The following is a 12,244-nucleotide window of genomic DNA, read 5'->3' as shown; positions in this document are numbered from 1 at the left end:
CTTTTTAGCGCGATGTAATAAGGAGACCGGTAGAGCAGCAGTAACATCATACAACAACAGTAACAACATACAACAGCAGCGAACATTACAGTCACACGGTAGTCCCAGCTACCGAAACTTCTCGAACTATATTAACCTGATTCCCTTTTAGACAGGGATATGTAGGAAACCTTTGAAGCAAAGGTTCGGTTAAATCTTTTTCAAAAAATGCTTCACACGGGGTACTCCAACAGGGCAAAAATCGCTCGTATCCGCTCACTTTATCATTGCACGAAAACTCTCTGTGTTTTCGGACAAAGAGGGGCAACTGTGAGCACGTGATTTTTGCTTCACGGACAATCACTCCAAAAGAAATCAAAATAATAACAAATGGCCTCGCTGTACAATTTTTTGGATTTTACGTGACATGTGTTAGTAGTTATTTGTGGTTCTATCCATTTTCATTTAATCTTATCAAACAAAATACAAAAATATATATGTCGTGTGTAATTAAACCATAATTCGGTTATTAAAAGGAAATTCACAAAAAATATGCATCTTTTATTCTATTTTGTCGCCATGGTGTGATTTTACCTATTTAAATATTTTAATATGTGTGTGATAATTGTGTTAAGTGTTAATTAATGGGTGTTTTAATTTCATTTTTTAATTTAGTTGTGTTTTAAAATTAGAAAACAAAAGAAAAGAGTGCAAATTGTTTAAAAAATCGGATTGGGCCTATTTTCTTTTAAAATTTGAGGCCCAAAAGCAGCCCAAGTCCGCCAGTCCAAGCAACCCATCCCCAGGCCACCAAAACGATGTAGTTCAACACCAAAACTACGTCGTTTCAGGGACAGTTCATCTCAGCCGTTCAAACCAGGTCGATCTGACGGCCCTCGTCCCATCTCCTTTACCCATTCCTTAACCCGACCCAATGAAACCCGGTTCGATCCATTTGATCCCGGACCAACCCGATCCCCTCTTAAGTGGAACGACGTCGTTCTGCATTAGCCAAAGGATCCTGGCCATCAATCTCACCCGATCCAACGGCCAGGATCTAAACCCCTAATTCGTATATAAACCTAACCCTTTTACTCCGCCCCTTATCCAAGCACCCCACCCTGTTCCTTCGTCTCCCTCAGAAAGGATCCCAAACCCCCTGAAACCCTAGCAACCGCCCTGGTTCCCTCTCAACATAAACCCGGCGGCAAGGACGCCGGTGACTACCATAGTTACACCACTGGACCTACAAGCCACCCTGAACACAAATCCCTGGCCACTTAACTTCGAATCACCTCCAGGGTGCTCGAATCTTCAATCAAAGATTCGAGCCAAAACCCTAAGTCACCGGATGAGTTCCAAACTTACACCACAACACCCCCTGGCCTCCCTCATACCCCAGATGCCTTTAGTTTCGGTCGAATATAGGTAGAACCCTTCGAACCCCAAATCTGAGCTCAAGAACCCTAAAAGCCAGGCCTGGTTCATTTTGATGTAAGTTTCCGGTGTAATCTTCTTTTCTTTCCTTCTGTTTATGTGTTATTCATATGTTCGTAGATTTGTTCTGGATTTTTGATTATTTTTCTGTCAATCCCCCCATCTTCAAAGACCCTTTTGTTTGGTCGATTTCTTTTTCTTCAGTGTTAAGTGTGTGTTATAAGATGTCTATTCGCTTCGATTGATGTTGTCGACTAGTTAAGTTTCGTAAACTCCATGTTAAATGTCCCGAGTATTGAAATAATTTGGTGCCATGTTTAGTCGATGTTGTTTGTCGATTGATTGTTCATATAATGGTATGTATAGTCGACCTGAGTAACGTCGTCGTATGCTAATTAGTCGCTAAATCAACTAGGATCAACTTAACTCTTACTGTCTGACTTTGGTTGAATAGGTTATGGTGAACTAATTATAGGTTATTGTTTGTTAGCTGTGGGGGGTTCGAACTAGGTTCCACTTAGTTATAACTGGCAGATTCAACAGAATGAAAGGGTGGGGGCAGGGCAGTAATGATCTGGGGTTTTGTTGGATAATTTTGGTGTCAAAGACTGACAAATTTAGGATTAATGGGCTGTCAATTGGTTAATCAAAAATACTATTAATCTAGTATTAGTGCGGACAAAACATAAGAGCATGAGAGTTTAAAATGAATACTTTATTGAACCCATGACTCTTGAATGAATCAATATGACAAACATGCTATAGTGGGGAACCAAATGACTTGCATTAAGAAGATGCTTAGGCGTGGGAAGCTAAAGGGTATAGGGAGGAAGTCTGGAATAAGGGGGCAGTCTTGTTGAAGGTCTTTTAGGCCTATAAATGAGCTCATTCTTTTAGCAAGAAGGGGTTGGAAAATTGAAAGAAAAAAACAGAAAGAAAATTTCAGAAAAACTGTGAACTAAATATTGTCTGAAACTGCATAAGAGACTAAGGTGGTCAAGCTACTTTTGCCAAGTCAGTTCTTCTAGTTGGGGATGTCACTATTTCATTAGGGTATTCTGATCTCTCTGCGGGATTACTACTGTATTTTGGGCTTCTGTATGCTGCTGACTGATTCTGGTCTTATTGCTATTGAAGTTATTGTTGGTTATCCGCCGAGTTGTTGTGATTATTGAACTACTGTTGCTATTGCATTGAATATTCTGGGTTTTCCTGCTGGTTTACTACTCCGTTTCTGGGATTGTTGTTTGGTGCTCGACCACCTGTGGGTTTAGTGTTTGAAACTGCTGTTGGTCGTTCGTGAACTAGTGGTTACATTGTTGCTGTTGTTACTGCTGTATTACTGCTGCTTGGCTGCTTGCTGCTGATATTCTTCCTCTTCTTCTTGTTCTTGTTGTCTGAATCCAGGTACACATACTAAGTCGATGTAATTCCATGTTTGAAGTTGACATTTGAAGCATGAATACACACATGAAGAAGTTGAAGTTATAAACTGAATTTAGTTTTCTTTATTGATTGTACTTAAGCCATTTTATGTATCACTGATATGTACTCCTGCCAAGGAGCTGTATAATTGGACCGTTTTTTTTATATATATGCAGTCATTTAGCTCATGAACTCCCTATGTATGTCCTTAGCTAAAAGAAGGATATGATGCTAAAAAGCACCCTGCTTACTTCCGTTTGTTTGTAAAAATGCATGTCAAGCTAGAATTAGGTAAATGGACTTCTAATTGTCATGACAGTCTAATTTCAGTATGCAAATGGTTTGAATTAGGATTACAACTAGATCTTAAAGTCCTTTCATGCCAACAGATCGCCTATTTTAAACTTACAACAAACTGTTAAGTGAAATAGTATCAGTTTATCTTTCAGCTTTGCAAACTCACGAATAGGCGTAGAAACAAGCAATTAGGCTCATATCAGAATAAGGACAGCCCAAGTCCAGTATAATACCATATGCATTGGACCCAAGCCCATGATTTGGCAAACGGATGACCCATACGTGCCCTTGCATTTGGAATTTCATAAAATTTTCTTTTTTTTTGTTTGGAGGTCGACTATAACAATTTTAAGTATGTAATGGGATTAGGATCCTTTTCCCGCTTTCATTTTAGAGACGGACAAAAATAGAAGAATGTAGTCGCTTTAGGATATCCTTTTAAAATAAAAATAAGACGAGCCTCGCCAAATAAAACGCACCAGATGCGGGGCCCTCGTTAAATGTATATATTAAAATGCTTAGTTTGCGTGATGGGCCGTTTAGCGAATTTCACGGCCTTCCCAAAATAACAACGCGATAGTCTCTTTAGGCGCGTGTTTAATAGTTTACCTTCTTAAGCTTGGGTGTGCATTTCATGCGACCCGAATCCAAATCCCAAAACATCAAATAAAATGTGTTCCGGATTGTGGGTGCATTTCATGTGACACTGTCCAAAGACGTGTTTTAAGCGATGTTCACATTCTTTTAAAAATCATAATAATAAAGTGGTAAAAAGTTAAAGTTGGCACGTTGGTTCATAATTGTATTAAAATCAGATAAATAAGCCGAATATATAACAGTTGAGTGACCGTGCTAGAACCGCGGAACTCGGGAATGCCTAACACCTTCTCCCGGCTTAACAAAATTCCTTATCCGGATTTCTGGTACGCAGACTGTAATATGGAGTCATTCTTTTCCTCGATTCGGGATTAAAATTGGTGACTTGGGACACCCTGAATCTCCCAAGTGGCGACTCTGAAATAAATAAATCCCGTTTCGATTGTCCTTTAATTGGAAAAAACTCCTTCACCCCTCGCGGGGGCGGAAAAAGGAGGTGTGACAGCTCTGGCGACTCTGCTGGGGATGATACCCAGAACCACTAGTTCAGGGTTAGAAATCGAGCTTAGAATAAATTGTTATGTTCAGCTTTATCTGATTTTGTTACATGATCTGTGCTTAATATGCTAAATAACTGCTTTTACCGCTTTGATATTTTGTGAACTGTATATAAACTGTGTCGAAACCCATATCCTCTATGAGTCTTCTGAATCATGAAGAAGGGTGTACTTCGTACGACTTCTTTTCTGTATAGTGTCAAATCCCAATTTAGAACGAGGTTCGGACAAGTTGCTAAGCCGGTGAAGCTTCTATATTCCCGGTACGCTGCCCCCCCTCCCCCCGGCTCGAGCTGTCCGCTCGGGTAAGACAGAACAAACACCCAGGTTCTGAACCTAGTATAACGAAGCCACATGCCGGATCCCTAGTAGGAACGCTTATCTGCATCATGTGCATTTTTGACTTAGGGGACTCAACACAGGGGTTGGGTCCGTCTAGGACTAGCAACCTGAAATGAAAAGACCATCCTGCTGCATCCTGTGGGCCTTATGCATTTACTTGTTTCAGACTCGCATGCCGACCGATTTTGAATATTGGAAAAATTTGAAAAAATGCATGTCAAGCTAGAATTAGGTAAATGGACTTCTAATTGTCATGACAGTCTAATTTCAGTATGCAAATGGTTTGAATTAGGATTACAACTAGATCTTAAAGTCCTTTCATGCCAACAGATCGCCTATTTTAAACTTACAACAAACTGTTAAGTGAAATAGTATCAGTTTATCTTTCAGCTTTGCAAACTCACGAATAGGCGTAGAAACAAGCAATTAGGCTCATATCAGAATAAGGACAGCCCAAGTCCAGTATAATACCATATGCATTGGACCCAAGCCCATGATTTGGCAAACGGATGACCCATACGTGCCCTTGCATTTGGAATTTCATAAAATTTTCTTTTTTTTTTGTTTGGAGGTCGACTATAACAATTTTAAGTATGTAATGGGATTAGGATCCTTTTCCCGCTTTCATTTTAGAGACGGACAAAAATAGAAGAATGTAGTCGCTTTAGGATATCCTTTTAAAATAAAAATGAAACGAGCCTCGCCAAATAAAACGCACCAGCTGCGGGGCCCTCGTTAAATGTATATATTAAAATGCTCAGTTTGCGTGACGTGCCGTTTAGCGAATTTCACGGCCTTCCTAAAATAACAACGTGATAGTCTCTTTAGGCGAGTGTTTAATAGTTTACCTTCTTAAGCTTGGGTGTGCATTTCATGCGACCCGAATCCAAATCCCAAAACATCAAATAAAATGTGTTCCGGATTGTGGGTGCATTTCATGTGACGCAGTCCAAAGACGTGTTTTAAGCGATGTTCACATTCTTTTAAAAATCATAATAATAAAGTGGTAAAAAGTTAAAGTTGGCACATTGGTTCATAATTGTATTAAAATCAGATAAATAAGCCGAATATAACAGTTGAGCGACCGTGCTAGAACCGCGGAACTCAGGAATGCCTAACACCTTCTCCCGGCTTAACAGAATTCCTTATCCGGATTTCTGGTACGCAGACTGTAATATGGAGTCATTCTTTTCCTCGATTCGGGATTAAAATTGGTGACTTGGGACACCCTGAATCTCCCAAGTGGCGACTCTGAAATAAATAAATCCCGTTTTGATTGTTCTTTAATTAGAAAAAACTCCTTCACCCCTCGCGGGGGCGGAAAAAGGAGGTGTGACACTCACGTATCTGAGTATATGCACCTACTTCCACCCATTTAGAGAAGTAGTCAGTTAAAACCAAAAGGAAATGTACCTTACCTCGCCCTGCTGGGAGTGGGCCAACTATGTCCATTCCCCATTTTATGAATGGCCATGGCGAAGTGACGGAATGGAGGAGTTCCCCTGCTTGATGCATCATAGGGGTGTATTTATTACACTGCTCGCACCTTCAGACATAGTTCGTGGCTTCTTTTTTCATGGCAGGCCAGTAGTAACCGGCACGAATGAGGCATCGAATGAGGGTGCGATTTCCCGTATGGGCGCTGCAGTGCCCTTCGTGTACTTCTTCCAGTACTCGCCTTGTTTGATATGGTCCAAGACATTTGGCTAGGGGGCCGCCGAACGTTCTCTTATAGAGATCATGGTTTACTAGGCTGTATCGGGCTGCTTGTATTCAGAGTTTCTTGGCTTCTTTTTTGTCTTGCGGGAGCGATCCATCCTGTAAATAGGCTACAAAGCGGGTACGCCAGTCCTAAGTTAGGTTTATAGGATGTACCTCGACGTGGTCTATTGCGGAGTGAAGGGTGACCACATTTTCTTTCCCAATATTCCTGATGGCTGCAACTAGTTTGGCGAGGCCATCTGCTTCAATATTCTGCGCCCTAGGTATCTGGTCAAGGAGGCATTCGTCGAACTCCGGTAGCAGTCTGTGGATTTCCGAATGGTACCTTTGTAGTCTCTGCTCTTTGATTTGGAAAGTCCCGGTAACTTGATTCACAACAAGTTGAGAGTCGCAGCGGAAGACGAGTCGTCGGGTGCCGTATTTGAGGGCTAACTTCAAACCTGCAATCACAGCCTCATACTCGGCCTCGTTGTTAGTCATCTTGGGACATCGTATGGACTGGCTAATTACTTCGCTTGGAGGGACCTCGAGGACGAGTCCCAGTCCCGATCCCAAGGCATTCGAGGCGCCGTCGGTGTAGAGGACCCAGAGGTCGGTACGTGTGGAAGCGCAAAGTTCTTCTTGTTTTGCCTCAAGCAATATTTCCACGCTGAAATCAGCGACAAAGTGGGCGAGCACCTGCGACTTAATGGCAGTTCACAGTTGGTATGTTATGTCGTGCTCGCTTAACTTTATGGAATATTTGGCAAGTCTACCTAAGAGTTCGGGTTTGTGCAGGATACCTCTTAGGGGAAAAGTTGTTACTGGGGTGACATTGAAAATATGGTCTAAGCTTGCGCGAAGCTACAACTAGTGCCAATAAAATATGGTCTATTAAAGTTTTGCAGATATAATAAATTGGAGACTGCGTACTTTTATTTTTGCGGACCAAGACTGCACTTACAGCAACTTCCGAAATTGCCAAATACATAAGCAGACACTCACCCCGATCCACTTTGACGAGTAGTGGCGGCGAACACAGATACACTTTTAGCTTCCTTAGGGCGTCGACACATTCCTCGTTCCATTGCAACCCGTGGTCTTTTCTTAGCACATTGAAGAATTTGTGGCATCTGTCCGAGGATCGTGAAATGAACCCCGATAAAGCGGCTATTCAACATGTTAGCTTCTGTACCTGTTTTTTGCTAGTCAGTACTTCTGCTATTGTGTCGATGGCTTTGATTTGATCCGGATTAACTTCGATTCCCATTTGTGATACGAGGAAGCCGAGGAATTTTCCCGAGGTTACGCCGAAGGTGCACTTCTCGGTATTCCGAAGGCCTCTTTCAGATGGCTAATATGATCCTTTTTCTTTGTCGACTTTACCAGCATGTCGTCGATATACACCTCCATGGTCTTGCCGAGCTGTCCTTTGAACATTTTGGTAACTAGCCTCTGGTACGTGGCCCCTGCATTCTTGAGTCCGAACGACATCACTTTATAGCAGTACGTTCCTTGGTGAGTGCGGAAGGTTGTCTTTTCTTGATCTTCTTCAACCATTAGAATTTGATTGTAACCGGAGTAGGCGTCCAAGAAGCTTAGCAACTCGTGCCCCGCCGTCGCATCTATCAGTTGATCGATATGGGGTAATGGGAAGGAATCCTTCGTGCATGCTTTGTTTATATCAGTGAAGTCTATGCACATTCGCCATTTCCCGTTCTTCCTTTTTACCATGACCACGTTGGCGACCCATTGGGGGTATTTTGATTCTCTGATTAAATCGTTGACGAGCAATTTATCTACATCTTCACTGACTGCCTCATTGATTGTAGCATTGAACTTCCTCCTTATTTGTTGTACCAGCGGATAGAGTGGGTCGACATTCAGTCTGTGAGTGGCGATGTCCTTTGGGATTCCTGGCATATCTGAATGGGAGAAGGCAAACAAATCGGCGTTGTTAGTTAAAAATTCACGATACTTACCTGGCTCCGAGAGGTTGTGCCCTATGTAAGCCTTTTTTGTGTTGTCGGCGTCATCCAATTGGACGGGGTCAAGATCCTCTATAGTTGCCTTGCAGGCTTCTACTATGTCTGGGTCTTTGATGGCCTCTATTTGTGGGTCGGGTTTAGTTCCCAACATGGCTGATTGTTATGCCTCCACACTTACACCTTTCAGTTGTTTGGTATGCGTGCAATCTTTGGTGATTCGATAGCATTCTTAGGCGGTGTGTGGCTCGTCTCGGATGTTGAATATCCTATACAGGTTGGGAAATTTGATCACTTGATAGAAGATTGAAGGAATGACTCGCATGGCGTGTATCCATGGTCGCCCTATGATGGCGTTATAAGCTGTTTCCTGATTCATGACGTGGAATGTTGTTTCCAGGGTGACTCCTCCTGCTAGGACAGGCAGCACTATTTCTCCGGACGTATGCTCTACTACATTATTAAAACCCGTTAGTGTAATGCAACATGGTATTATTCTCAAGCCTCATTTGCATGAGAACTTGTGGGTGAACAATACACGCGTCGCTTCCGTCATCCACCATGATATTTTTTACATCTGTATCAGCAATGCTGTAAAGTTATAACCAAAGCATCATAGTGAGGGAAATACAAACCGTCGGTATCTGACTTATCAAAGATGATACTGTCTTCGAGGTCATCATATCGTTCGTGGGCGACCGTCCGTTTGAGTTTATGCGTGGTGGTGAACTTCACATGGTTGATTACCGTATCATCGCCACCGCCAATGATCATCTGTATGGTGCACACTGGTGATGGTGGCTTTGGAGGTCCTTGGGACGAATCGCGCCCCTTGGCGAAGTTGGCCCTTCCTTTATCGCTGAGCAGTTCTTTCAAGTATTTGTGATTTAACATCCTAACTACTTCCTGCCATAGACCTATGCAATCTTCAGTCTTGTGTCCCCTTTCTTGGTGGAATTAGCAGAGGACGTTCGACCTCCTGGTGCTTGGGTCCGATTTTATTTTTTGCGGCCACTGCACCTACGTGCCCAGCTTTTCCAACGCGTACACTACCTCTGAAGGGGATACACAAATGTTATGAGCAGATAGCAGTGGAGGCATACCTCTTTCATTCCGAAGGAGTGCGGTGTGTCGTAGCACGACATCCACGTGTCTTGGAGGGGACGGGTTATATGTTTGGACATATGGCTGATGCCTTTCTCGATTGAAACGTGGGGGTTGATCTCTTCGTCCATCGTTACGTCGATCTCTCCTTGCCTCGATCTGAACTAACGTTAATCGCTGAATCGGTCCATTCAGATCGTCCTCATCTACTCTTACCTCGGTGCAATAGGCGTTATGGATCTCTTCCTATGTGGTGGTGGGGGTGTACTTCATGAGTCTGCTGAGCAATTTTTTGGTTGCCTTTGATCCATTCCTGATTAACCCATTTTGAAAGGCTGTCACTGCTATCCCTTCTGACATGTTTGGAAGGCTCATCCTTATTCTGTTGAATCGGGCCAAGAAGTCCCTCACCCGTCGTTTACCTGACGGCGAAGATATCATTGACCCTAGCTTCAGCCTTCTTCGCCCCTGCATGAGCGGTGGCGAATTTGTCCGCCATCTCTTCAAATGTTGATATTGATCGTGCCGGTAGCTGGGAGTACCATGTCAATGCTCCCCCTGTCAAAGTTTCTCCGAACCTTTTTAGCAGCACAGATGGTACCTGTTCCTTTGACAGATCATTGCCCTTTACCGCAATAATATAATGGATTAAATGGTCCTCTGGGTTCTTGGTCCCGTCGTATATTTTAAAGTATGGCGGCATTTTGAAGGTTTTTGGAATAGGATGAGGGGCAGCCCCGTCGCTGTATGGTTGCTCGACGAATTGGCCCACATCGTATTTTGGTAATAGCTTAGGGGCACCTGGTGTTATACCCCATTTTAACCAGGTCAAATTAAAGTATAACATATAAAGGGAAGGTTTTTAAGGCATCCTTTAAGATCCATTTTAAATGGTTAACCGAACGGACTAAAGTTAATTAAGGCCATATTACTATATAAAAGGTCGATATACTAAATGCTTTACCAATGTGATCTGAAAGCTAGGAAAGATCAGTATATATATATATATATATATATATATATATATATATATATATATATATATATATATATATATATATATATATATATATATACATACACTAGCATGTGAATAAATATTAACTTGCACGTTAGCTTAGAAAGCAAATTCAGTTAAAAATCTTAAACCTTACATAGAGGCGATATTTTGTGATGAACGCACAAAATTGAGGATTCTGAAGCCAAAGGCATATGGGGGTGCAAGAAGTGCCAAAGAACTGGAAAATTTCTTGTGGGATATGGAGCAGTATTTCCAGGCTGCACGTGTGACGGATGACGACAAGGTGACGATCACACCAATGTATTTGACTGGTGATGCAAAGGTGTGGTGGCGTACACGAATGGCAGAAACGGAAAGTGCTGGACTGCCCAAGATTGGAACTTGGGAGATGCTGAAGAAGGAATTAAAATCCCAATTCCTTCCAACTAATTCATCGTGGTTGGCACGAGATGGACTACGTCGCTTGAAACAAAGTGGCACGGTGAGGGAATATATCAAGGAATTTTCGTCCTTGATGCTGAATGTAAGTAATATGGAAGAGGAAGATAAGCTGCATTACTTCATGAGTGGACTGAAGGGCTGGGCGCAATTGGAGTTGAGAAGGCAGAATGTTCAAAACCTCTCTACTACCATTGCTGCGGCAGATGCGTTGGCTGACCTGAACATAGGTGATGACCCTGCTGGAACTTCGCATTCAAAGGCTGACGAGAAAGCTAGGGAATGGAAGAAAAGAGGGAAGGGCCAAGCTGCCGAAGATGAGGGCTTTGCCAAGAATGTGAGACAAGAGAATCACAACGACAAAGAAAGGAGCGGCAAGTTCAAAGGCTGCTTCACTTGTGGTGGACCGCACTTGAAGAAGGACTGTCCGGTGCAGGCTAGGGTGAATGCTATGCTGGCTGCAGAGAAACAAGAACAAGTGGCAGAGCCAAATGCCATTGTGGCAGATAGGAATGGAGAACCCGGGGCGGTGTATGTCAACAACCCCTTGGGGCTGCTTCATTGAGTCGGCTCGACGAGGACATCGATTTCAAAGGGTGCGGGTGGTTTGTTAGGGCCTGACTCTTTGTCATCGGGCGTGGCACGGCTGTGGCAAGGATTTGGGCGTGATGGCCTTGTCATTTGGCCTATGTTGTCACGGGGGCATTTTTGGTCAGTCAAAACTCACACCCACGCGGCAGTCAAGTCACGCACTTGACTCAGCCTTCCCCAAACACTTAGCCAATTTTCCGCAAGTTTGGCTTAAACGAAATTTTGGCAGCAATTCAATAAGAACACAAGCATATACGGGAAAAATCCCAACCTTTGCATTAATATGGAAAATATACAAAGGACCCCTCACTTTGCTATGAACACAGTCTGCTCACAGCCCACTTTTGACAAAGAACACAAGTCGTTCTTGGCCAACACTAAGACCTACCCAAGCCTAGGCCTGCTATGTTGTATAGGACCGAGTGTTGGCCGGTTAAAAATTCACGCATCCAGAAGATGAAAGTAGCAGAGATGAGGATGCTGAAGTGGATGTGCGGGCATACAAGGATGAACAAGATTAGGAATGAAGATATTCGAGAGAAGGTGGGCGTGGCCCCCATGGAGGACAAGATGCGGGAAGCAATCTCAGATGGTTCGGGCACATTCAGAGGAGGAGCACTGATGCACCAGTGAAGAGATGTGAGCGACTGGCGGTGGTGGGCACAAGGAGAGGTAGAGGAAGGCCTAAGAAGTATTGGGGGGAGGTGATCAGGCATGACATGACACGACTTAGAATTTCTGAGGACATGACCATTGACAGGGAATTGTGG

The 12,244-nt window shown here is 43.1% G+C and overlaps 1 protein-coding gene across 1 annotated transcript; it reads left to right on the top strand.

Moving 5' to 3' along the window:
- Nucleotides 1-10,683: 10,683 nt before the first annotated feature.
- LOC138880231 (uncharacterized) lies at nt 10,684-11,448 on the top strand. The gene has a single exon (XM_070159909.1). The coding sequence runs from the start codon at nt 10,684-10,686 to the stop codon at nt 11,446-11,448; it is 765 nt and encodes a 254-aa protein (XP_070016010.1).
- The last annotated feature ends 796 nt before the right edge of the window (nt 11,449-12,244 follow it).

This window comes from Nicotiana sylvestris, chromosome 10 (assembly GCF_000393655.2).
Source record: "Nicotiana sylvestris chromosome 10, ASM39365v2, whole genome shotgun sequence".
Lineage (NCBI taxonomy): Eukaryota > Viridiplantae > Streptophyta > Magnoliopsida > Solanales > Solanaceae > Nicotiana > Nicotiana sylvestris.
Note: the sequence above shows the minus strand (reverse complement) of the source record. Positions and strands in the feature narration are given on the sequence as shown.

What these genes read in the sequence shown, in the direction of transcription:
- LOC138880231 (XM_070159909.1), top strand. Translation starts at nt 10,684, where the DNA reads ATGGAGCAGTATTTCCAGGCTGCACGTGTGACGGATGACGACAAGGTG.